General features: G+C 36.8%; 1 protein-coding gene across 3 annotated transcripts in view; it reads left to right on the forward strand.

Annotated features, from left to right (window-relative positions):
* The window catches only part of WWC3 (WWC family member 3), a 97,376-nt gene that overhangs the window by 31,254 nt on the left and 38,763 nt on the right, over positions 1–27,359 (forward strand). For all 3 annotated transcript variants that reach the window (XM_064646570.1, XM_064646571.1, XM_064646569.1), the window contains exons 2-7: positions 4,664–4,773; positions 9,452–9,655; positions 12,673–12,749; positions 14,609–14,688; positions 20,982–21,111; positions 26,658–26,807. In XM_064646570.1, coding sequence (XP_064502640.1) covers positions 4,664–4,773; positions 9,452–9,655; positions 12,673–12,749; positions 14,609–14,688; positions 20,982–21,111; positions 26,658–26,807 — 751 coding nt within the window. The remainder of the gene's footprint in view (positions 1–4,663; positions 4,774–9,451; positions 9,656–12,672; positions 12,750–14,608; positions 14,689–20,981; positions 21,112–26,657; positions 26,808–27,359) is intronic.

The following is a 27,359-nucleotide window of genomic DNA, read 5'->3' on the forward strand; positions in this document are numbered from 1 at the left end:
ATTCTTTTCTAGTTGTTGTGTTATTTATTTTTAAATTGCTTGGTATTCTTCAGAGCTGTAATGTGAATTAATACAGTTTCCTAGTTTATAGTCTACATTTCGCAGGCAAAATCATCTATCCCATTAGATGGCAATTCAGACTGAGACCAGATCTAAGACATTGTTACTCCTAGTTGTCTGTTGAGGAGTATCAAATTTTATTAGACATTTTCTGCTTCTTCTCTTGGATCTGACTAAAATCAGAAACAAAAATAAAAGCATTGTCAGCTGCTGTACTTGCATCCTTCCCTCTGTCACCCCTACAGATGGTGGCTTTTCTTCAGAACTTCGTGGTTCTTTTTCATAATTAGACCTCGTGGTTAGTGCTTTCTTCTTAATCCAGGCCCACTTTGGAAGATAGGGTGGCCCTGGATGTAATTTAGGTATCTAGGCATTATTTGAGAGATGGCAGCTAGTTTGCAACAGTGTTTCTACTTTAGAAACACCTTTTCGATTTCCTGTTCAAGATCTTGGAAAAACAGGCTCTGTTTGTCTTAATTTAGTTCCTCCCAGGGGAAGTTTTACTCAATTAGGCTTAGGGATTTCAGGCAGCAAGGGCCCTCTGATGTGGCATCAGGGCCATGGGAAGACTGAGAATCTTATCTAATATTTTCTGAAACCTTGTGTATTTAGTGGTCTGGTTCTGGTTTTGAATGTCTATGAGAATGAAGTTGCTGCCCTGCTCTATCCATCAGACTGTGTTTTGGAGATTTGAAGTATGCTTTTTCTTTGAACTCAGGAGTGTTCCTTTAAAGGTTAAGGTTTTCTGTGTTTTTTTGAGGGAGTTGAAATTAGATCCTCTTAACAAAGTATCTAAAGCTGAGACTAATTTTGCAGTAATTTATCCAAAATAGTATTTAGCCATTGTCTTTTACTTTCTTTTCTTCTTCCCACCCAGTCCCTGCCATGAACTGATGCATTCAAGAAATACTTGTTGCTGCTGCACATTCAGAAAGCTGTAGTACTGAATTCTGGAATCCTTCTGCATATGGTAGTGGCTAAAGATATGAAAATGTATGCAAAGAGGAGGAAAAACATCTCTTAGTTTAGTCACATGTTCGGTTTTATTTTGCAGTTTAATTTCTGTATTCTAACTGTTTAGCCTGGTAATTGATGTAGAGAAAATGTTGTTAAAACTTGGGGTTTTAGATGTGTCTGTTTTACTGCATACAAATGCCGGACTTATACTTCTATTTAACAAAAACATGTAATTTGGGCAGATTTAGAAGTGACAGATCCAAGGTGCTCAACGTTGCTCAAAGATTTTTGTGTCTTGGGTAGATGTGAAGGATTTGGGTTATGGAAGCTTTCTTACATGATTCTGTGTTTGCTTCTGAAGGGTTTCAAGGTCACCAAAGGTTAGGTGTCTGAGGACTGAAGAGCATCATTACTTTTGGAAAGGATTAAACCTTTCGAGTTGATGAAGTTAATCTGAAGTTATGGTTGGTTCTTTGATCTATCCAGAATTGACCCCCATGGACAACTGTCACTGGTACCTGCCCTGTAGCTTCAGTGGCCACAACCAGTTAATGTTGTAAACTGATCCCAGAGAATTTCTGAGTCTTCAGCTGAAAGTTCAGAACCTTCTTATTAGTGTGTACCAGTTGTTGTGGGTAGAACAGGAGATGATTAGGGGTGAATGCCTTAGCTATTGTTTACTACTATGATCACAGTGAAGTGTCTTAGTTGTTCTTTACTGCTAGCTGTTATTCTTTACTACTATACTGTGAATAGCACAGATCTGGGCAGCCCTGTTTTTTGTTTAATTAAAGATGGCAGCATTTTTGTTCTGTCTTTGTCTTTATAATACTTTGAAAAGTTTTTTGTCTTTCATACTTTGAAATGTTTTAACAGATGTACTTGTACTTTGTACAATTCTTTATATAGAAGCAGAAAAGATCTGATCTATTTTATAGTGCTTAAGCTAATTAAAAACAAATCCAGAGGGTAAAGCAGTATTTCCAGAAGATACTTAATTTCAGCAGTCTACTGCTGTCATTTGTGGCTGACCTCCAATATACATATCTGCATCTGTTCCATTTTGTCTTTGTTGTTCTGAAAACCCTTAGTTTCCCTAACTGCAAAAAACTAATCTTGTACTCAGAGTTGTGCTACTTAAACCAGAAAGGTATTTTTTCAGTTCTTAGTTAAAGCAGTACAAAACACAGGGAGAAACTTCCAGTTCTTAGTTTAATATTTTGACCTGGGTTAATTGAATGAAGGTTCAGCTACATGGGTATAAATGTGACTGAATTGAGAATCAATGTGACATTATGCTTTGTCAGGAATCCAAATTTGAGCAACTTTGATTATAATGTTTAAAATGAGCAACATCAACTTAATAATGTCCTGAATATCTGGAAGATAGCTTTTTATGTGTTGGGATGTTTTTCTTAAAATTTTTCCTTCAAAGCCATTAATTAAACTGTTCACACATGCTTTATATCATTGGAATGAAAACCAGTTAGACCAGATGCATTGGTTTTCTTCAGTCTCCCTTTTCCCAAAAGCGAACATTGTCCTTGTCCTGGAAGTCTGAGCCCTGGTGTGATCACGGAGAGCATTGAATTAAAGTTCTTGTTGTGTGAAAGGTTAGAGTATCATGTGCAGGTTTTATTTATGAATAAAGGGTTGAGGGTATGTTTGTATAACAGGCAAGCAAATCTCATAACTCATTCCAAAGAAAATCTTGTCTATAGTGCAGTAATTTAGGAGCCAATGTCTAGACTACTTTGAGAAATTGTAAACATGATGTCTTCAGAATAAGACCATGGGAGTTTAAGAAAAAATGCCACATGTTGTATTTTTAATATTTGACTGAATTCCAGGGAGATCAGAAGTATTTTGGCAATATTTGGTCTGCCTGACTGCTAGATGAATTACTGAGAGAGTGCATATGTCAGTTCACAGTAACATTTTCTTTCTTGAATGCAGCAGCTTTGGATTTGCTTGATTACGTGATGTGAACTACGTATTTGGCGGTAACGGAGAACTTTTACTTTAAAAAGTGGCGCACAAGTTTGTGTACAAGTTTGTGTACAAGTTTGTGTACATCTTCATCTTAATAAATGTTTATACATGTTGGAGAATCCAGAGAATGTGATCTTTGTACTGTTGTGCAAAGCTGTTCAAACATTACATTGAAACTAGTAAGGACACTTATTATTTTACTACAGTTGATTTTGAGCACTGTAAGAATACTTATGTAATGTACTACTAGTTTTAGGAGGCAGGTAAACACGGTTTTTCTGTTTGCTGTGTGCAAAGTTCTGTGCTTTTGTTAGTGGTTGAATAGTGTGCTTACTGCACCATTGGAATAGCTGGAATGTAGCTTCCGTGGTATTTCCATCATTTGAAGGCTTTATCACTGGATTGGGTTGGTTTTGTTTTGGGGAAGGAATTCTAAGTTCAAAGACAGACATGTTTTAATTCAAAGTTACTGTTTTATATCAGTGTTATCAGATGAAGTGCAAATACCTGTCCCTCTCTATTCCGCAACATATTTGTAAGCACAGTTCAAATCTGGTGTCAGTAAACCTGAGTTGGATATTATACCATACTGCTGGAATTATGAATGACAGTGTTATGTCATAGGTTGTGCTAAACTTAAGTCTGTCCTGAAATTAATGAATGTATTTAAGGTTTGCAAAGTTGTCATCATTCTAGGTGTTAGAAATGCCTCAACAAATACGTGAGGAAGGTGTTGGATCTGTATCCCATGTATCATTGAAATTACTGTACTAGTAAAGGAAACCATTATCTTAGGGGTTAAGTAAAGATTAAAATGATTTTGGAAATAGGCATGATTAGACTGAATGCAAAGGCTTTTTTATTTGGATTATTTGTTCTTCCTAGTTTTTTATATACCTTGATGTTCTAGAGCAGTGTCGATTTAAAGTCTTTCTGTAGAATTTGGAATCCGATATTTTAAACATTCCTGTCAACACTGACATGCTGTTTTGGTTTTCTGTTATCCACTGGTCTAGGAAGAGTTTGCCTATCCAGAGATGTGACATTTTAAGCTGCTAGATAGCAATGCTGTTACATATTAATTACTACTTCTACTCTAATTGCTTCAGAATTCTTCAGACATTTGTTTGTCTCTTCTTTTTGAGGGAAAGGAAGTAATTTGGATGTGTCTGGACCACAAGAATATCATTAATAGTTGAAAATATGTAAACAAAAAGTGGAAATCTGTTATATAGTGCTGTCTTAAGTTTTATGTTATTTTTTCAGGACAAGCAATTATCCTGCTTTTTCACCTTACGGAAGTTAAAACCTATAAAGGTTCTAGTAGTTTTAGCAGTGGTGAACTCCAGCTTCACAATTGTGTTCTTTGCGGTATGGGAGAAAAACTGGCAGGACTGCATGCCATTATAATTAAATTATTATACATGGAAACTTGAGGGGAGAAGCTAGTTTTACCTGTTTGGGGAGTATCTGTCAGCATATTTAAATGAAATTTTATTTTGAAACTGTATGACTGTAATTATCAGCACATTCCTAAGCAGCATAACTAGTTCGTAATCAAATGGTGGAGGTATCTTCAAAACATATAATAACATTCATTGCATTGTAAACTCTGCACCTTTTGTATTTATTTGTGTTATTTTTGTTTTTACAGGATTACAAAGCCATTGACATTTGCTGACTGTGTCGGTGATGAGCTTCCTTTAGGATGGGAAACTGTTTACGATCAACAGATTGGAGTTTATTATATGGACCACATAAATCGTGAGTAGATGCATGATTATTTTGAGGAATACTAGCAAGCTGATGTTAACTCGTGGCACAAACTTTGTTTCCAATACCATTTATGCACCTCATGCTACAGTGAGAAAATACGTGCAAGTAATTTCTTGCAGAATCTGTTTTCTCATCTTTCACATGAGGCACAATGCTTCTTCCATTTGTAAAGAATTTTACAAACTATGATTGAGTTATAGTGTATAAAACTTCTGTTTTGCTGTGTCATACTGTGATGTATCAATAATTTTGTTGTTGCTTTTTGTCATACGTCAGTTACAAAGATTTTTCCTGTTTTTCAGTCACCCGTAGTTCACTCTTCTGTATTGAAAAGCAAAATGTATTCTGAGAGAAATGTGCTCATTTTTAATCAGAAGTGTCATGAAATACAGTAATCTCATCCTTGCTTAAACAGTGCTTGTTTTATGCTTTAATGCAGTACAAAGTGCTATAAAAAAGACAACAGATGTCCCTTTTGGAAACTAACTTCTAACATTTTCCCTTTTGGACTGTTGCTGAGCTTTGTATCACCACTGTCTGGCATGTTTGCCAGTTCTACTTTTAAGAAAATGTCTTATCTTTATAGCTTTGTACTACTGCTGCTGTTACTGTTGTGCTGCTATCATTAAGCTTCTTATCACTAGTGAGTGAATGCCGTCAATATTGTCGGAATTGGCAGTTGGTGAGGAGTGAGTAAAGAAGCAAGTATTTATATGGGCTATCACAGCAGTAGTAAATAGTATAATCTACAAAACCCACTTCAATACTATCTACTTGAAATCTAGTCAACTAAAAAATAAAAGTGTAGAAATAGTTTTGGGCTTCCAGCCATTATTGGAATAACTTGTCTGTTGTGGTTTCACACTCACTTATTTTAAAAAACCCAAACAACATAATAATAAATGTTTCCATGGTATTTTTTGACCCACTCAGGTACTTATTTGTTGTGAAATTTAACAAAGATCACTAATTAAATTACAAACTTTAAAGAGCTGTTAATACACTAATCACAAGGATAGATAGCCAAGACAATTCGAAGACAATAAATACAGATTGTTGGGTAATTCTTACAATAACTGTGTTTAAAAGAAGCAGTAGTTTAAGAGTTGCTGTCATGGTAAGTTTAGTAATGTTGAAGTTTAGTAAAAAGTGAGGATTACATTGAAGTAAAGTCATGGAGTGCACTTGCACCAATGTATGTAAATGTGTGTGAATGCACATATTTAAAAAAAAAGAAAAAGGGGGTATTGGCAACTCTCTTTTTTTTTAATTGTAAAAGGTTTTAGGAGTCCCTGTAGAACATGAATGCTTATAGGCATCTTTTATAGCAATAACAATCACCATCATATGCAAAAGAAATCACTCCCTTTTGCTTTTCAGATTTTGTTATTAGCAACTTTACCACAGACATGAAGTTTGAACTTACAGAAAGGATATTAATCATTGTAGGCATGTCAGATCTGGCTTGCCTTTTTTTCTGTGCAATTGAGAGCAAAAATTATAGAAAAGAGTCTTTGCAGAGAGAAACTGAGTTCCCAAATGCTCAATGGGTAGACACAGAAAGAAAAGATTAATATTAATGGGTCTGAGAAAGTAAAGCTAATCATATTAGGTATGAAACAAAATTGATGTATGAACAGAGGGATAGAAACTTCATAGGGCCAGTGCTGAACTGAGTAAAAGGAATCATTCAGCAATTAACAAGGTTGCAAAATTAGTCTCTTTCATGATAACTAATTACTTGCAGCCCACAGATATTATCCTAAATGGTAATTCAAACGTCCCAGCAAAATGGGTTTGTCACCCTTAGGCTAATACAGTGCTTGCATATACCAGTAAGAATTATATTAAGAGGGAAGACACACTCAATATTATAGCTGGATAATCATTATTCAAAACTAATAGGATACTCGATCCAGTTTTTAAACTGTGGACAGCAAAGGGAGCAATCAAAAGACTACATTGATTGTAGTCTCACTTTGTAGAAGTGAGAACTAATGAGTGCATCATGAGATTGTGTCAGGCAAGTGGCAGAGATAGTGTAGGAGCTAAAGAAATGTTTTTCTGAAATGAGTATGTCTAAAACACTTGGAATGGCAGCTTCACATGAAAACATTTAGGCTGCCTTTTGTGTCTGACTGGGTTCAATGCTTTACAGAGCATTGGAGTTCTGTGTTAATTGACAAAACAGTTTAGAAGTGCTTTGGTTCCAAGAAATACTGTGAGAAAGTGCAAGGGATAATTCAGAGTCTTTCTACAGTTATGCTTACCAGGGACCTCTCATGCTTTGTGCACTCTCACAAGCTTTTTGCCCTTGCACCTTCTAAAAGAAAACAGCAATACATCTGATTTTTCTAAGCCTCTTGCGATGTTTGTTTACCCAGGAAGCAAGGAAAAGATTTCTAGGCAATGGCTTTCCATTTATATTGAAAAAAAACAGGAACAGAGGAATCTTCTGTAAATCTCAATGGTGCTTCCAATCCTGATCTCCATCTTGTTCTGTAAATTCAGTACTTTGTTGACACCCTTACTAAGCTGCTCTTGGCTTTTGTCCAACCATTGCTTAAAAACCTTGGCGGCTGCCAGCCACAGAATTCCTTTCCCTCCTCCTCAGAATCTTGGAAGCCTTTGAAGTCTCCTTTAAGCACTTGAACATTCCCTAGTGAGGGAGTAATATATTCTCTGCATTTGTCTGGGGCTGTTCTTGAGTTACTATAGTGTTTTGGGTTTTTTAATTGGTTATAAAGAAATGAAGGAAGTTAATTTTATCATAACAGTGTAGCTTTAATGTTGTTGTTATGTGGCAAACTTATTTAGAAATCCAGGGCAAAGTTTCATAAAACAGAAGAAAACGTCACTACTGTACTAAAGAAGCTTTCTGTCTCAGAAGAATGCTGCCAGGTTTTCAGAAGGCTTCTGAAATAATTCTATAAGAGGTGCAGTGCCCTGAAGTAAAGGATAAATAATAATCTCAGTAAACAGCCAAGGCCAAGATGTTATGTGATAGAACATAACATCTTGACCTTGGCTGTTTACTGAGGTTAGGACTCATAATTTCCTATTCAAAAAGAAACGCTTACTAGGATCCAGCTTCTCTGTCTTATAAAGATTTATTAATTTCTGCATAGTTTCCATGAGGGACTAGCAGTTTTAGGAATATTAAATTTGCACAGATTTCAGGAGTACTTAGGGACAGGTGAGATACCATTGCAAATTGACATGCCATCAGTGAAGGATGGGCAGCCATCTGAACTCTGTTTTCTTCTGCTTGCCCTCCATGTAGAGAAGGATTTATTGTAACTGAACAAGTCAGAGCACAGCCTGTCCTTGGCTGCAGAGATAGTTTGGGGTCATGGGAGCCAGAAGGTGCTGCTGGGAATCAAGGATCCCAGGGATGTGGGAAGAAATTCCAGAATGATGGGGAAAATCTTTATACTGTTTCAATGTGAGGAGTTGCAGGGAGAGAAAGGGGACAGCTGTTAAGAGAAAAAGTTATTTAGGGAAGTAATCTGCAAATCTGTTGGAAGTACTGCTCTTTGAGCTTTCTGGTTTTGTTTATACACTTTTCACATGGCTCTCAAATGGTAGAATTGCTAACGTGAACTGACACCAGTGGAATTCTTAATTTGTTGGACTCAGTCTTTTACAGTTTTGTATTTCATCATTGACACCAGTCTGCTGAATTATGTACTCATGATTAATGCAAAACATAACTGACTTTCATCTCTCATAAGAAACCAAATTTGGAAAAAACTGGTAGGTGCTTACCTCCTCACTGTGCTGCAGGTTCTGCCATTACTTTGAAAACTGGCATTGTGTCTGCATCAACTTCTTACTGGTAGAGCTTCAATCACCAGAAATTAACCTTACGCTTAAAGATGAGACTTTACATGGACATCCGCATGTAAAACATTTTTGTTAGTTCACAAAAAGAAAACAAATGAACCAATAATTTTTTAGGATTTTAGTGCATGTGTCCTTCTCAAATGCCTTTGCAGCTGCAAAGAGATTGTTTTGCAGTAACTTCGAAAATCGGTATATGTATGGGAAAGATTTTGTGGTGGAAACTTTGATTTGTGTTTGAATATAAACTGTTCTAAACCCTGGAAAGTGAAAACATGAGACTACTGTATTTTAAAACCAAAATAGAAGCGATTTAAATGCTTTATGGATTTGAGATTAAAATGCTGACTTTTCTGTTGAATTACCTTATTCTTTTTAAGCATGCAGAGACAGTCTCTAACCTTTCAGGATGTTGCACTTGCAAAGTTGTATGTAGTATGATAAGGTAGTTCCAGCTATCTGTAGAGTTATGGGTTAAGCATTGGGATACCTTTCACTGTCCTTTATGGTTCTGGGCTTTTTAGTAGTTCTCAAAATTTTCAAGTTGGCTATGGGGGAAGGTTGGAGCCAAAATATTGTTTTCTTCACGTGTGCACTAGTTGGTAAAGAAAATAATCAAATTTAAATGCCTTTTATATTTGAAAAGGCTTTTCCCGTTCTTTCACTCTGCATCCTTTCTTCTTCTCATCCTTGCTGGAGCAATTTTATGCACTGTAGTGTTAGGTATGTTAGTTCATACTAACATACGAACAAAATAATTTGTACTTTGTAGCATAAAGTATCTTACAAATTTTTTTTAATGCTTTTAATTTTTTCTCCTTAGAGCTCACACAAATTGAGGACCCAAGGGAGCAATGGAGAAGGGAGCAAGAACGCATGCTGAAGGAATATTTAATAGTTGCCCAGGAGGCACTCAATGCCAAGAAAGAGATTTACCAAATAAAGCAGCAGCGTTTTGAACTAGCCCAAGAAGAATATCAACAATTGCACAAAATGTGTGAGGATGACAGCCGTTCTTATGCTAGCTGTGAGTTTATAGTCTTTTCTTGATTTTACTCACCTGCCTCTCACAAGGTGTGTTGTAAGAAATGTTGTGAAGTATTTCTGTCACTGGATTCTTCTCTGAATGAAGATTCTGACTACAGAAGTGAGGTGCTATCCTTTCACTCTGCTATTTCAGGTCTTTCATTTCCTGTTAGTTCTATTAGAATACAGATTTAACATTTAACAGGGAAAAATATTAGCACTAAACTGGGATGTAACACTAAACAGGAATATACCCCAGCTAGCATCTCTACCCATCTTGGAACCAGCTGTAGTGATGCTCTCTGCAAGGCAGTGAAGGCAAGACTGAATGTTGCTAGACCAGCCACCCACTTGCACTCCTAAACTCACAGATTGTTCTACCCTCAACATGGGTGGAAGCCATCAACTTAGGGGAAAGCTTCTGTAGATCCATGGTCTGTTTAGCAACTTTATAAGGTGTTAGGGGCAAACCGTTGTGGTCAAGGGCACCTCTGACCACAAAGTAGGAAGCAGTATTTCCTTAGTGCACCTCATTCTTGAATGTCAGCCTGTGATATTATTGGTGGTGTAGGTCATAGAGCTTTGATTTCCTGCCCTTTTCATTTTTCTGAATTCTAAAGATGTTGCACTGCTGTCATGGCTGTTAGCTGGTGCAATAGGAAAAGGTGTCTTTGCCAGAGAGCCAAACATTCGAGTTCAAAGAAGTGTGTCAAGTGGATATACCCAACAGCCACGTGGAAATGTGGGGGAGTTTTACTGCGCTGGTGGCTTTTCAGTGGCTGCTGTGTGTGCTGACATTGTTTAACTCCGGGTTTGATGTTAAATGACAAGTATTTGGTAAGAATGGAAAACTCTGCTTTAGCCTTTTCTGAAAACATTCAAGAAACCTGACTGTGGAGGGGAACTTAGAGCAGGCATGTGGATAGAAGTATTTAGCTACTGATCCACTGGTATTTATTAATCCAAGGTAATTCATATGTATGCCAAAATCCTGTGTTTTTAGGGCTGAAGTATCCCACATGGATTGGACCAAGTATTCTGTTACTGTTGAACTGGGATTCTCATCTATTTGTTTAGTTTTAAATACATGTGTTCTGTGATTTAGTTGTGACATAACTGAAGAGTTGTGACTAGTTTTATTTCTCCCTGTTATGTTCAATCTTAAGAAGTATTAAGATTTTTTTCGTACTAAGAAAGAAATCTTTAAAAAGAAATTATTGTTTAAAGTGTGTTTACCTACTGTTTAAAGACTTGGAATAGGATAAAATAGTGTCGTCAGTATTTTTTGAGATTATAAAATCAAAATAGACATTTATTGCAATACCTTTCTAGGAGCTTGGGCTTTTTGTTTTTAAAAAATTTGCAATAGTTCTGTGGAATATTTTGTTGAATTACTTCAGGTGAATATACAGAAAGAAACTTCTCTGGAAGATGAAAATATACTAGAAAAATATAACCTGATTTTCATATTTTTGAAGCTCTTGGAAAAACAAGTTGCTTGAAGTGGCAACAAAATATGGCTTAAAATAACAAAATTGGAGGTTATCAGTAACAAATGGAAATGCTATGTCAATTGACTTATGTTTCTCAATCTTCTGATAGTTTTGGGTTTTTTAAGTATATCTGGAATTGATAATGAGACTCTGTAAGAGCATTTAAATAAAATCTTCCGCTTGTTTCGAGGTGAAAAAATATTTAAATTTTCTACAGATGTGTTAATATATTTTATATTGGTTTAAGGTCATATGCATCTGTTTTGAGAAAATGGGGCAGGCTGATTTAGCCAGATTATTTTTTTTAAATTTCCTCTTGGGGATTAATCGTGCTGTCAACTCAAGATTCCCAGAGGCTTCTTCTCCACTTGTTATTCTTAATTTGACTCCTCCACTCCACTGTGGGATCTTCTAATTTGAGTGCAATTACATGACCAAAGTTGGATGCTTATACTGCGAATATCCTTGCCTCCACTACTACTTGTTTCAGGTTGTTGCACTGAAAGAACTAAAACTTCACAAAGTGTTTTCCTCCACTTTGCTTGCGGGTGCTGCCATTGACTCAGTGTCGTACGCTCATGAGTGGGAGGTGTTGTGAGCTCAGCGGCTGTGGATTGGCAGGGAGGTGCCCATGCAGCAGTTTTGTGACTCAGTTGTGATCAGCACTGTTTAAAAAAAAATCCATAGAAAATCCTGGATTTAGAGAATTAGTCCAGGCATGACTACTCATTTTGGCAAGTTCCTGCACGCTCGACATGACCTTGGTGTTGCAGTATTCTTTCGAGAGTCGAAAGGTTCACTGCAGCGCAGACACGGATATGGGTTTCAAAGCAGCAGCCTTCAGCTCTGCAAAAGGATGGAAGGTCTGACAGCACAACCCCATCCACTCACATACCAGGCATTTTTCAGTGGGCCAGTGCTGCCTTGAGTGGCTCACTCTATAAATCATGGTTGCTCTTGCCCAGCCTCCTCTAGGACCTTTACTTCATCTGTCTAGGCTTTAGCTTGTAATGGCACAGCTTGAAATCATTGCCTGACTCCAGATACACTGTGTGGAGAGCTCACTTGCCAGAGTTTGATCTATATGTTGGTTCTCTACACTGTTGCTTTAGGAGGCAGCTTTTCTTCCTAGCTGATGTGATTTTGTTCTGACAATTGGGATTTTTTTAACTTTAGTCCCTATCATACTGTAGATTCAATATACCTAGGAAGGAGCTAGCAATTGTTAATATTACACAAATTCCTTGCATCAGTAAATGCTACCATCCAGTCATAAAAGCTAGTTGCTTTTAGGAATATGCAGTGCTGCTATATGCAATTATTGTTGTTCAGGACAAAAAAGTTTCAGGTGGGCCAAATGGAAATCTTCAGTTGTACTTTAGCACAGAGGATTATTTTAAAGCCTAATGACTTGTAACTCAAAGAATTTAATGCAACTGTTTATTAAAATAGTGCCACATCTTAACAAGTGTATTAAAGAAGAGTGTTGGAAAAAAAAATAAAATGCTGTTTTCTATCTGTTTAGCATTCTCTGGATTTTCAACTAATACCAAGTATGACCCATATCAGATTAAAGCAGAAATAGCCAGCCGTCGTGACAGAGTGAGTAATGTTATTTTAATTTTTTAATTTTGTAAAAATATTAATTATGCATGGGGAAGGGAGGGAGACTGTTTTTTAGCCTTTACACTGAAAGTTGAATGCATTTTTAGAAATATGGTATTAAAAAGCTGCTTTTTTATTCGAACCTGTTGTTCTGTTAAAAGGACTCTACATTAACTGCATTTCAGTGACTTGCAAAGTAATGCTTTTTCCATGTTACAAGTGTAAACATTTTTGTCACAGATGTCAGAGGCAAGCTCAGCCAGGCTTCCAGAAATTGCTTTCTCTGTGCGACAGCCACAAGTAGTAAATACTCTGCAGCGAAATTCTTTCATTATTAAATGGAGTTCAATCCCACTCTCTTCATACCATTTACCCATTTTCAGTGAGGTTCCACTGAACTCTAGATTTAGCCACTTATTTGGAAATCTCTTTACAATTCAGTAGACCTGTTGGCCAAAAAGAATTTTTTAGCTGATTTGGCCAGAGCTCCTTTTTGAGGAGGAGAAGTTCAAGTATTCTGGCAGTGGTAAGCAGTTCAGTAATAAAAATGTTCCATACTTATATATTTATATATTAAAAAAAAAATAGAATCGTGGTTTTGGTAGCATGTTTGCTGAAGGCAAAACAGTTACTTCTTGAATTTCTCTCATGATGCTTCAGCACAGAGATAAATATTGCACATTGGCTTCAAGCAAATTGATCTAACAGTCATAAGCAGTTATAAAAAGCAGTTTATAGTACTAAGCTCTAGAACCTATTTAAAAACTGTACCTTTCTTTTTCTTAGGGGATAAAATGTTTTTTAGCATGCCAGGCGCTCAGCTCACAAAATAAATAAAAAAATACTTCTCTTCACAGGATAGTGTTCCATTTTTGTTGGAGTGACCACTTTTCATATGAATGCCTCTGAAAATAAATCCCATTCACCACCCTCCAAAGGCATTTATTCTATCTGTATATATTTACTACATGCTGACTAGCGTTTGCTTGTTTTACATATTCTAAATGTCAGCATATTCTAAACAAGAAAATAAGCCTTATTTATTATTTATTTAAAGAAAATAAACAGGGTCTTCACTTATATGACTATTTGCCTCTGTTCCCGTATCTTAAAACAAAATGACGTAATGAGTGAATGGGATAATATGTTCAACCAAATGTGTGCATAGCCATTGAGTTATTGCAGGAAATAGAATGAAATATGCACTATAAAATGTTTGTGTACATGATGTTAAGTGGTGCATTTTTTCATTTTACTTTTGGTGAGCTTGTGAATGTTTAAAAGAGTTGGTGAGGATATAGGAGTGTTTTAGAGGCTGGTACCATGAGTTTTGAGGAAAGGGCAAGAACAAGCGGGAAAGGGGGAGGGCTACACAGGATAGTGAGACTCTGACAGTCCTGGATACCCTAGATGCTGTGAAGCCCCTCACACAGGCCAGTTCTGCTGCCAGTAATTTTGTTTTCCCAGATGGAAAAATTATCAGCATTGAATATTCAGGCTTTTTTAAAGTTGACTAAAGAGTTGAAGACAGTTGAGATGTGTCTCTACTATGAAGGGAGAAGAAAAGTTCTGTGGATTGAAACATGCTGTTAGCATAACCTATTGGAGATAGAAACACGACAGAATAGATGAAGCAATTGATACTTTAAAAGCTGAATGTTGTGACTGCTGTTTCATTGGATCTTATGATATTTGAGAAAGTCCTCTGTTATTTCAATGCAGATTTTAAAGCAAAAAAAGGAAGAAAACTTATCACTTTTTTGAAGTAACTTAAAATTTTATATTTAAACCCAATTATTTTTTTATGGAAGTTTCTGTTGAATATTCTTACTTTTAAGTTATTTTGTTATATTCAGCTTTCTCGGCTAAAACGGGAGTTGGCACAGATGAAGCAGGAGCTGCAATATAAAGAAAAAGGAGTGGAAACACTGCAAGAGTAAGTCAAGAGTTTGAGGGAGGATTATTTTATTTATTTATTTATTTATTTATCCATCTATTTATTATTATTATTATTATTATTATTATTATTATTATCATTATTATTATCATTATTATTATCATTATTATTATCATCATCATCATCATCATCTGATGGGTTTTTTTAAATTTGTCTTGGAATTAATTTCTTAGAACTGTGTTGCCAAAAAGAAAAAGTTAAATGCTTTGCTTCAGACTTTCTACTGTGATAATGATGCAGGGTGAGAGCAATGTGAAATGGTGGAAGAAATGTTGGACATAATTGGTTGGAGTTGTGATTTTATGGATTCCCGCGCAAGAACAGTTTTACAGGCCCTGTTCTTTAACTCTTCCTGAAGATATTGTCAAAGTGGAATTGGATTTTTAAAATATTTTCCAAATGTTTTCTGGAAATATCTACTGCCTGGAGCACAGCCCAGAGCACCATGCTGTGGAGTAGTTTTCCTGTAGCAGTGCCAAGGCTTTCTGGCTGGGCACAGTACTTCTCCTTGGGGGGAAAACTGTACACCACAGCACTGCTGCTTCCTTTTACCTGGTGGTCAGGCCATCTCATTCTGCACAGTATAGCTGACTCGTGCTTGTACTGTAAATCTGGTGGTCTGTGGGACCTTGGATTTTGTTGCATGTGTGCAAAATGACTGCAAGTAAATGTGACTCCTTGTCTTCTCCTAGCAAGGAAAGGAAACTCTGGCAATATGCCACTGCTCCCAGGGCTATTAGGCAGCCCATGCTCTGTTTCCTGTGTGTTCAATGGTGTCAAAGGTTGTGAAATGGTGTGGTGACACTCTCCCTGCCACTTTTCCAGCAGGACATCAGATGAGAACTGAGTGACTTCCATCTGTGTGCTGCTTAGTCACCTACACATGTAGCACATACACAGGATTCCTGCTGGGATAGGGTGAGAGGTTGCCAGGCCATAGAGAAGATGGCAGGTAAACACAGGTTGTTGTGACTTGCAGATCTGTTCAGCGGGGCCAGGGGCTAGACCAAGAGCTTGAACAGCACTTGGATTTGCCTTGGATATGTGGCTGTGCCTTTAGAAATCTTGGCCTTTTTTCCAGCATGCATATGAACGAACTGCCTAATGCAGGAGCTTCCTGCAAATGTTGGAACTGTTGCATGTCTAATGCATTTTACAGCATAAGTACAGTATCTGCAGAAACATTTTGAAGCTTTGGATTTATTGCATTGGTGCTAAAAAGCATGGGCTCACACTTTCACTTCAGGAATTCTAACAAAGTTCCAGGGATCCTGGAGCAGTTAAGCTGCTTATTTTCCAGCTTTGATTTTGATTGGTACTACATTAACAAAACAATATAAAGGGAGATATTCAGATTTTACTTTTAAAGAAGAGGGAGTAGCCCATGCACTTCATATTTTTGGTGTCTTTGTTTTTTGTTTGTTTGTTTGTTTTGTTTTGGGGTGTTTTTTTGTTTGTTTGTATTTTTAAATCAGCTTATGAGGCTCCTTTGTTTTATAAAGCATTTAAAAAGTTTCAGAGAAGAAAACTTGTTCAAACAAAATTCTTCATTGGCAGATATAATGTAATAATTTTCAGGCATAACTATGTTTTTATTGAAGCATTTATAGGTAGTTAGGGGAATTGTTAATGTGTGATATTAGCTGAAAATTAGTAAAATAAAGCACTCAGAAATATTTGCTGTTTTGATATACTAAGTAATATTTTATGTATGATCAATGTCTCAGTATGGTGACCTAGATATGTAAGCAGTAACAGAACAAATGCAATTTTGTCTTAAGATTCTTACTCGTATTTTCTTTGAGTAAGAATTGCCTTGCCTTTTCTGCTTTCTTTATTTCTTTTCCTTCTTCTGGTTTTTGGGTTATTTTAAGGGTATAGGTTCAATTGTTTTATAAAAGGACTAACCACTTGACTAGGATGATGAAAGTATTTGAAGGCCATTTGAAACTCAAGATTGTTTTAATTAGTATAATTCATTTAAGATAGTCCAGCAAAGCAGTGCAACTTTTTGAGAAGTGAAGTCTGCAAATGATTAAGAATACAAATGTTAATCTTGGATATAGCCCAAGTCAAGTTGCCCATGCTACAGGATGGGGTTATAGGAGAGACATTCAAGAGAGGAATTATTTTAAAGCATATCTGATTCATCAGTGGGTCTCTCTAATCATGTAGTGTACAAGTTCAAGCATGACAACTTGGTGCTTCAGTGCTGCCATTGCTGCTGTTGGTGCAGTCACAGTCTGTTCCATCCGTGCACTGGGTGGCACTTGTCATTGCTTGCTGAAGCTGGGGAGAACCTTTTGCCTGTGTGTTGTCTGGAATTGCAGTGAATTTCTCTCAGTGTTTGTGCCTTGCTGAGCTCTGCTCTCTGCAGTAACTCCTTTGCTTGTGAAAGAGACTTGTGGTTTTGTTTTTGGTTTGTGTTTTTAAGTAATTTCTTTATTTTCCTTTCTGGTGAGATATGTGCTTTCTTTTGAGTATTTTGCTTCTAGTAGGAAGTGAGCCAATTTGGAGAGTACTTGCAGTGAAAACTAAAGTGAGGAGTTTCTCTCCTTGTGTAGTCAGTAGGCAAATCAGGCTAAAAGCCTAACTGTGCTCTAGCTTTTCCCTGGGTGATCTCTCCTCTAGCTCTTGTATTTGTCGGGAGAGAAGGGTCAAGTACCAAGGCTGAAGTAGTTTAGTTTTCGCATATCCTCAAAGTAAGTATATGGTCTAAAAACATATTGATTGCTCCTTCTTTAAAACAATAATGCTGATTTCTGCCTCTCCCTCCCCCTTTTTTAAAGGTTATTGCATCTCAGACATTTCCCACTTTTGTTTCCTAAATTTTTGGTCTGTGTAATTCTTCTTCCTTTTTGTGCTAGGTCAAATCTTCAAGTAATGGTCAGACTGCAAATGGCATGCATCCTGTTCAGGTTTTTTAAAGCCATGTTCATCACTTTATTTCAAGTATAAGCCAAGAACAATACTGGGAGCTGTCACACTTGGGGCTTAACATCTGGCTGAATGTTTGCTTTGAAAGTCTTACCAGAATGGCATTATGAGCGGTATTGGAACCTACTGCCATGTGACTCCCTGTGCAACCTTTCCTGGGTATAGTTCTCAGAGAAGAGACAACTTTTATGGTGATGGTGGTTAGGTTGCTCAGTATTTCCATCAGTTTATGTTGCTCTCTAATTCAAATGTCTTTGTTAAATACAAATCTCTTGCACTGACATTTTCCATGTACAGTGTCTGCCTTGGACTGTGTTTTGTTTTCTGTTCTTTTTAATTTTAATAAAATGGCTTAGCCATCTTTGAAGAGAACAAAAAGAAAACAAACCCACAAAACGACTAGAGAGAGAAGTGGGGTTTTGTGGGGGGAGACAGGATTGAAGGTTTTTTTGATACCTTTACAACTTCAATACAGCCAAAATTTCAGTCTTTGTAGTGCTGCTTTTATCAGGGCTGTACTTTCTACAGTTTCATCTATATTTGGCAATGTTGTGATAAACCTTTGGACATCAAAGTTTGTGTTTGTCCACTGGAGACTTTCTAGAGCTCACTGTTTAAAGCCTGCAGAGATCCCCTCCCTGCAGGAAGGTGTTCCTCGGCCTTTGCCAGTGCCTTTGCCCCGAGGTGTGTCTGATCGTGTCACAGTCCAGAGTTACAGGGTTAAATATGAGCCTTTTCTGGAACAAATTCCTTCCTCTGACCTGACAGCAGTTCCTCCTCCCCTGTGTTTTCAGTGACCCTTCTGCTCCCCGGCAGGAATTTTGGAGGAAGAAGGCATTTAGCAACAAAGGAAATGAAAACTTGGCCAGTTGGCCATGAGAGCGAAGTGAACGCTGTGAGAAGTTGGGAGTGACAGGGAATTAGGACTGGCTAAACAATTTGTAGCTACAGGCTAATTTAGAGGATAGGAGACCTGACAAAAGCTTTAGAATCAGATTTTAACTCACATACAGACCTGTGCTTTGGTGAGGATTGGGGGAGTCTTGTGTATTTGAGAGCACATGGAGGAAAATAGAAGAACACAGAATCTGCCCTGTACGGCTGAAACATATTAATTGTCTGTGTCTCCTAGAAATATCTTCCTCAGAAAACATACAGTTTTGTGTGTTAGTTGAACATTTTTTCTGTTCATACAAAGGTCTGATCTATATTTGTATCATGCTATTTTCCATTAATAAAATGGAAGACTCCTGTTAACTCCATGCCTTTCAAAAATAGATCTTTATAAAAAACAGAAAAAAATTAACAGACAATAAATAACAAGTAATTTTGTAGGCTACTTAGGTCAGTTTGGGTTGACAGCAATACTGATTTAAGCCTAAATACTTTTGGCAGTATTTCTGATTCTTTCCTTAAACAAATTTCGATTCATAAGGCGGGCTCCAAAGTGATATCTAGGAACATGAATATGTGGGTTACTGGACAAAAATCTGGTTGAAATTAAATAATTTCCTTTTCCTGAAGTGCCACCTTTGTCCTAGCAAACAGTATAACGAGGCATTTTCGTGTCCAATGTTTGGATGGAATCTACATTCTTAACATTACAGTCACCTTCAGATAAAAACATGCTGTCTTTTCCATGTGACTTTTAGTGAATTGGATTAGTTGTTTTACCATGGTTTTATATTTTCAGGACTTTAGCTAAAAATTAGTGAAGATTAAAAGGAAAACAAAACCAACCAAACAAAAACTCCAACCTTAATCCACATGAAATTTAAGTCCTTTCTTGTTCTTGAACCAATAATCATAAAAGTTTATATATTTTCTTATGTAACATGGCGAAAATTGTGTTTAAGTTGAAATCTTGACATTCAGACTTATTTTGTGTTGTCTCCGAAAGCAGGAACTATCAGAAAAAAACCAAACAAACCAAAACCGTAGAAACCCAGCCTGTGGTTTTTTTCATAAGTATTGTGAGCTGCACAATAAAAACACAGGATTTTCATTCAAGCCTTTTTATTTTTCATTTTAATATTTTAATTTTAAAGCAAGTAATTTAATGCAAGTGGAATTTCACTGATTGTATTTAACTGACAGAACATGCTGAGTGTTGCTGATACTCTTAGCTTAATATAATACCTATCTTGAAACTTTTAGTTATTCTCGATATTTTAAATAGAGTTTGGATATTCTTGTCCTATATGTATAGCATGCCCTCTCCTACTACATCTTTTTGAAAACTGGTGCCCTTTGTAGTGACCAGTGTATGTTTTTACCTTTAATTCTGTTAACCAGATACACCTTTTCCTGAAGATATTTGTTCTGAGCATTGGCTTAAGCACCATTACACATAGCTCCTTTTTTCTACATGCACACTTTGTATGCTACATTAACAGGAAAATTGAGTTTTTAATATTTTAACTGGAACTTAACATGATTTTCTCTAATTGCTGTAAAACCTGTTAAAACCCTATGGCCATTTGTTGTAAATCCAGGACTGAATGATTATTCTTTTAAGTTCAGTGGGATCTCTGGTCTTGTTCTTTATCTATAAATCAAAGCAAATTATCAAGATGGTACACTGGATTATGCTTCTGCATCCTGATATGTTGTCCTTTACTGTTGAGAATTGCTGGAAAAAAGGTTGAAAACTCAGCCAGTAGATGTTCCACTTGCGAGTTTTTTATGTCCAGATGGAAACATTAGTAGTACTTCAACTTTATGTCATGATTAGTGCTCTTGTTCTTTGCTGAGTTTACATTTAAAATCTTCTGGGATGGTCCTGTGTCATGATTTTAAGTGCAGGATGATGATGTCTTATAGAAAAGATACTCAAAGATCCTTAAAGAGCAGGAAAGCATTTGCAATAAAATGTTAGGAATTAAAATTTTCATCCTGAGAAAATGAATAGCCTTTGTTAGAAACTTCTAAAGCAAGATCAGATAAAAGTCCTGGAAGAGATATTGCAATGTGTAGTGCTGCATGGAAAATGTGACAGCTAGACTGCTACCTTATCTTTTGAGTTACCACCACATAGGTTAGTTTTAGGTTGATTTTACTTTTGTTGCTTGAAATAGGCCACTGACATTGCCGTAGAAAGCTCTGTATTAGGACATTAAACCGAGGAGATTTGTTGGTTCTGAAGAACCTTGGTAGATAATTGCTTTGCTTTGTGTTTAGAGTGGACTTGGCACTGAGTGCTCTGTTAGTTCTGAGCAGAGTATAATTTTATTTCTGGAAATGAAGTGGTACATGAGTAAGCAAGAGATCTTAAGAAGTCTGTGTGCTTTCTAATGATGTGAAAATCCCTGAATTTGTCTTAATCTTTTGAACAGGATTGATCGTAAGATGTCAAATGCTCATACAAATTATAGACTGGATGAAGCACAAGCTATAATGAGTGAACTTCGAACCATAAAGAAAGCTATATGCACAGGTGAAAAAGAAAGGCAGGACCTTATGCAGGTAAAAAATATGCTACTAAACAGATAGCTGCTAAATAGTAATTACCTACCGCTATTTTCTTGTTAGGGATTGCGTTGGGTTTACCAAGTTTAAATAATGAAGTAGAGTGCCCTAAACTGATTTTTCTGTTTGATAATTACCAATATCAAGCAGCTCAAAAAAGGTAAGTAGTCATTTTCTTTAGTGTGAACTCATAGTTTTGTACACATTTTGCATTTTTGTCTTAGATAATGTAGTTACCTAAGTTACATTTAGGTCAATGTCTTTATTGAATATAGCTTTCCATTGTTGCTATGTCTAAGGCTGCCATGGAGTAATTATGCTGCATTTAAAAAAAAAAAATCTTTGTTTTGCAGTATTTGTTTTTCATTTTGTTTAATGTCTCTTTGTATTACCTATAATGAAGTAAGATTGAGAATTCACGTGTGAAAATGTTTACCATGTCAACCATGTTTTTCCAAGTATTTCACAAAACTGGATCTCTATGTTACTATGTCACTTTTTGCCCCAAACTCTGAAGTACCCACATCAAAGCACATGTTAATTTAAAATGTTCTCACAAAACCCTAAAGAGTATGATTAAATACAATGTATACAGAAACCATAATGAAACCTTTAAATTATTTTATGAATCAGAACATGAGGATTGAGGGGAGATACATGCCTGAGTAGTGGTCTAACTTTTGAATGGATTCTGCATCCTGCTTTGAGCTTTCAGTTGTGTGTCTGTGTTATTAATGTGATAGGGACTTGATCAAAGGAAAATGAGCCTCTGCCACCACAGGGACTTCAATATAGACTTGCTAAAATATGCTGCAGATACAGAGAGGTGATAAGGGCAATTCTCTTCATGCAGTCTTCAAACATCTGTATGAAAAAAAGACATCTTTGTTATCTAAAGTCTTGGAACTGTACTAAATTAATATTGGTATTCAAACATTTTCTTTCAATTTTCTCTGCAGTAGTTTTTTGATTTTTTTTCTTTTTTTTAATTGTTAAATGATATGGGTAGCTTATAATCTACATATAATGAATTTCCATAGTTATACGATTATTCAGTCTCCAAAGCATTACACAAAGGTCATTTGATGGACCACAAATCCTTGTTCAAGTAGACAGAATACTTAAGTTACTATGAAAAGTTTCTGCTTTGGCAGCTTTTAACATATTTGATATTTTGGGTTGGCTAAGTTTTAAAGTGATTCTCAGCCTGCCACATGCCTGGCTAGCAAGAAATTATTAGAAAGGCAGTTCTTCATGGATATGGTAACACACATTTTAGGAAACGAACTGGTAATATAAAGACTTAAGTGTGAGATCTTGGAGCAACTTAACTACAGGCCTTGTTTTCAGTCCCCCAATACATTTTTTCCCCCTCTTTTCCTAACATTTTCGTCCCTCAGTGGCAGTAAATTCAGCGGTAAACATTGAGATGCTGAAAATCATATATGTTAAACCAACTTTAAGTGCACTTGCAGTTTCTTTAAATAAAGTGTTGAGCGAGTTAGAAGTCTGGGATCAAGCTTAGCATCAAGGATTGGGCAATACTCGCAGAACCAGAATGTAGAGGTTGCACAAGACAGAAGCAAAAATGAAAAGTGTTTAATCCTTCTTCATGTGTCTACATGAAATACAGGAAATATGTGTCTAGGAAGTATCATTTTTTTAATGAATCTGTTGTGATAGCATCCGATAACAGACATGTAGTCCAGGACAATCTAGAAAATAGCTTCCCACAGGAATGTAGCATGCAAAACAGTTCTCCATGTTTTGTTGCAATGGTAATAAGGAATTAAATGCCATAGTTTACAGTTGTCGAAGTTGTGTATTTCTGCCAACTTCTGCAAAAATATCCAGCTCTCTGCCTGATACTTTTTTAATTTTGAACAAAAAATTACTTTTGTTGTCACCATAGTTACCTGTGCTTTTGCTTTTTATAATTACTTGAAGATTATTGTTCTGGATTTATTTAGCTTTGTCTAACAAGTGCAAGTCTATTTTAAGTATCTTCCTAATGAGTTCAGAATTTGATTTTTAATTTCCTATCAATATTGAAATTGTTTTGTCCTTGAAAATGCTACATTTTAAAGCTACTGCTGGTAAAACAAAATTTGTTATGAAATCTTTTTTGCTTTGAAATTTGTTAATAGAGGAGTTTGAAGTATTGTGTAAAAAGATGGGGATTTATTTCAGAGAAAGGAAGTAGACAGGGGCCAGTGTAAGCAACAGAACTAAACATAGTAGAAGTGACTCAGTCTTGTGTAGGTGCTTGGAAAATTGTAGCTGCTGTAGAAATATGATAATTGGATTTAGTTGTGTGGGAGAAAAGGTTGACAAGGAAAGGAGAGGGTGGTCAAATTTAAACTGAATGCTGTGGTTACAAATAAAGCCAAATATGCAGTGTCAGCGCTCCAAAACAGTGGGTGAACTTTTTATATAAGATTGAATAATAAAGGTGTATGGTTAGGTTCCTGAAAGCAGTTTGTTTGTCTCTCCTCCCTAGTCTCTTTCATACTTTTTTTTTCTGTCCCAGTGTGCATGTGCTTTTAAAATATCATCCTTCATCCTTGGGAAGCACAGGAATTTGCTTTTTGTGGGTTTTTTATTTTTTTTCTTTTAATTTCTTTTTGTTACCAGTGAGATTGGCTAAATAGGTTAGATAGGAACTGCACTGAAATTGTGCGGAGAGCTCCCAAATCAATTGGCAACAGACAATGATGAAATGACAGTGCTTATTTGTCTCTTTTTGGGTAAGTCTGGGCTGCTGTGCTTAGAACTTCACATTAACATTAGGCTCTCTGGTAGTTTCTGCGGGATTGCAATAAACAATTCTTAAATTCTAGATGAAAGATGGATGCCTCCATATAGCTGGGGAGGAAATTACTCCGAGCAGTTTATGTAAATTGTTTCTATTTAAAAGTAGTCTAATTTGGGTTGTAATTTTCCACATTAGGATTGGCTGTGTTTTCACTCATCCAACTATAAGGACTCAAGGCATTTACGCTTGCCCTAGGGCACAGTCACCTGTGAACATAGATGTAAGTTAATGTGATGCTACTTGGTGATTGCCACCTGTCAAATGCTTTGTAGTTTGTAAGTAGTGACCAGGGTTCAGCAACTGTGCCCAGACAGAAAGCCTGGCCAGCAGCCAAGTAGCCCTTCATTAACTGCCAGAGAGAATGCTGGAGGGTGTCCGGAGCATACCAGGAGTGTATAAAGTAGCTGAAATACAGGCAAAAATTTAGATTTAAATTCTGGCATCAGGATCTGTGGTGTTGCACATACCTGTAACATAATGTGTGTTAACCAAAGAGGGCAAATGGGACATAATTTATTTGGGAGAAACTGCAGGCTTTCTGAAACCTGAGTTTTTGTTCATGTGACTGGCCATGCTTTACTGGGAAGAGGCCATGATCTGAAATTATTATTTCCATGTTACAAACCCACTAGGGTTCCCTCTTGATCCTCCATACAACAGGAGACTTGACTGGATGATTTCCAGTGAGTTTTGAAGAAGAAATTTAGACAGGAGTCTGCAGTTTTCTTAAAGCAAAAGACGCTTCTTTTTTCCATGCTGTGGAGTAGTTTCTTTCAGAGCAAGTGCTGGAGGATAAAGGGACATGAGCTAGGGACTTCTTGGCGATGTAACTTCAAATTGAATTTTGCTGTCTCAGAAATGAGAAGAGAATATTTTGTTCTTCATATTAAGATGGCTCAGTTCAATTGGAAGGTGGCAGAAGAGCTGGCTTTTCTGAAGGACCCAAGACAAGTAAGGTTTCTGGAGGCAAGTGGTGGTAGCCTTGTCCCGCTGCCGGCATATCTGGCATTGCTCTGCACTGTCCTCCATCCCTGCCAATGCTGAGCATGAAATCCCAGCCCCACTCAGACCCTGTAGTAAGAGCAGAGAGAGACTGAGGAGGGAGCAGCACCTGGTCTCTGACATGTAGTGTGTACCTATGTCCCTCCTTGCCTTTCCTTTCTCCACCTGAGGGGGTGTCAGGGAGGAACACAAGCCCCCACATTCTTCTAGCCAGGAACCTGCTTGTTCATTCATCCTGTACCACACTTTGTGTTTTCCCTCTTTTTCATCTCCAGTGGAGGCTGGCCTGAGGGAGAGACTGGTATATGAGAGTGAATGGATGGACTATGTATGATGGAAATGGAGGCCACCAGAAGAAGCTGCTTTTTCTGGCCAGTTTCAGGCCTGCTGCAGTTCTACCCTATGAGATGCTTCCTAGGCTCTGAAACCAGATACCTAGGATGGCCATCTTCAGGGTGGCCTTGCTGTTCCTATCAACAGCAAACAGTTCTTGTTACACAGGTTCATTTCTGGACTCCATTAGTTGAATTTGTTGTAAGAAAAAGCAGCATTGCTGTGTTATCCTTTTTAAATTGCACTTTGAGAAATCTCCTGATAATTGGATATGGACAGTAACCTGGACTTGTTGCAAATCACCAGTGGTCACTGAGATTCCTAAGGGCCAGCCTTTTCTCAATGCAGTGCTTCAGATTTGTTTCTGATTCTGTAGTTCAGACACTGGACTAAGCAGTTTTAGAGATTTTTTTTTTTTAAAAATCTGTATTTTTAGAACCAGATTGTTTGATTATGATGTGATTTATAAATTACTACAGCTTCTCAAATTTCTGATTTTTTTTTTCCCACATTAGATTGTCCTTCATCTTCTGGTGAGAGGACAGAATTTATTTATTTATTTATTTTAGTATTTGTTTGATGTTTTTTGCTTACGGTCTCTGTCATAAATGACAGCCTGCACAGAGATTTTTGTTACTAATACTACATTATCTGTAATTTTTGAAAAAGAGAGAATGCACAATTATAAAATAAAAGCAATGTTAACAATTTTATCTTTTTTTTAGGAGTTTTAAGAGCCTGTCAACCAAGCTTATATTGTCAGAAAAGTTATTTTTATGATTTTGTGTGATTCTGTTGTGTTCCCCTTTGCCCTTAAAGACTGCTTGAGTCTGCTTTACCCTGACAGTTTGTGTCATTGTCTAGACATTTCAGCGATGTGCCTTGCTTAACCCAAAGTGTAAAATATCTCTTAACTATGTGAACCTTGGGTAAGAGAGCACAAGGGTGAAATCAGCTGTCATAAAAGTACAATCAATACAAGGTATTCATCAAGTTGGGTGTGATAACAGTAGTGGCTAAGGAATGTAACCTGTGCAGAAGATGGCAAAAGGGCAGGTGAATCACATTTGTCTTCCCTATCAGCTAATGTGAAGTTGACAGCTGCTAGATTTAAAGAACTGCAAGCCATACAGAAGATAAAGCATTCATAGATCTGAAACAAATAATTTAAAATCTGTTTACTGTTACATGCATCTTTAAAAGGGGAGGTTTATTTCAAAGCAAAGCTTGTGCATGTTAGTAACACTGCGATGAATTTTACTTTCTGTAAATAGTTACTCTGTAGGCAAGCTACCAGTCATATTTCTTAAATACAATTTTCCTAATTTGTTTTATGTTACTAAAAAATTTTAAAATATTTTTTCTAATTTTAAAAAAATCTCTTCTCCTGTAGAGTCTGGCCAAGTTAACAGATGGATTCAGGAATAGCTGTTGTATTACAGATTCTCTGCAGGATCTGCAGCATAATTCTAGTTCGCTCAGTGACTCCTGTTTACCTCAACAACACTGTGATGCTTGTTCTCAGACTGACATCACTGGAGAGGTATGTGTTCCTGTGTGAAACATTTGCTGTAGGAAAATAGCTGGTTTTGAACTATAGTGATACATTGTTATTTCCTGTTTTAATTGAAGAGGTGCTGGCTGGAGCAGAACGAAAAATACAAAGCAGTATTGGTGTTGAGGGAATTGCATTTGCTTATTGTTTCCAGAGTGTTTGAGCTGTGAGCTTGGTGGTTCTGCTGCTTGAACATGGCACAGGGATATAGGGACATTGTTCACAGGTCAGTGACAGGTAAAATCAACTCCTGGACTCAGCCAGCCCAGCAAAGCACGTCTCATGTTACTACTTCGGTAATAAAGCATTTGCTTCTGTGGATGATTGATACCAAAGTAAGAAGACAACCTGTTTGTAGTTTGTTAGTACTGCAGTCTGGATGTTATCCACATATGGTTAGAAATCATCTCAATTATTGGCTCTCATCTGTCCTGTATTGTCTTTGTTCACTGATGACTCATTGTCAAGTTGGATGTCTCCAGAGGGTCCCTACAAAAGAGGAAATCTTGTGTTTTTAAGAAGATACACTTCTCAAGAATC

This window comes from Pseudopipra pipra, chromosome 2 (assembly GCF_036250125.1).
Source record: "Pseudopipra pipra isolate bDixPip1 chromosome 2, bDixPip1.hap1, whole genome shotgun sequence".
Lineage (NCBI taxonomy): Eukaryota > Metazoa > Chordata > Aves > Passeriformes > Pipridae > Pseudopipra > Pseudopipra pipra.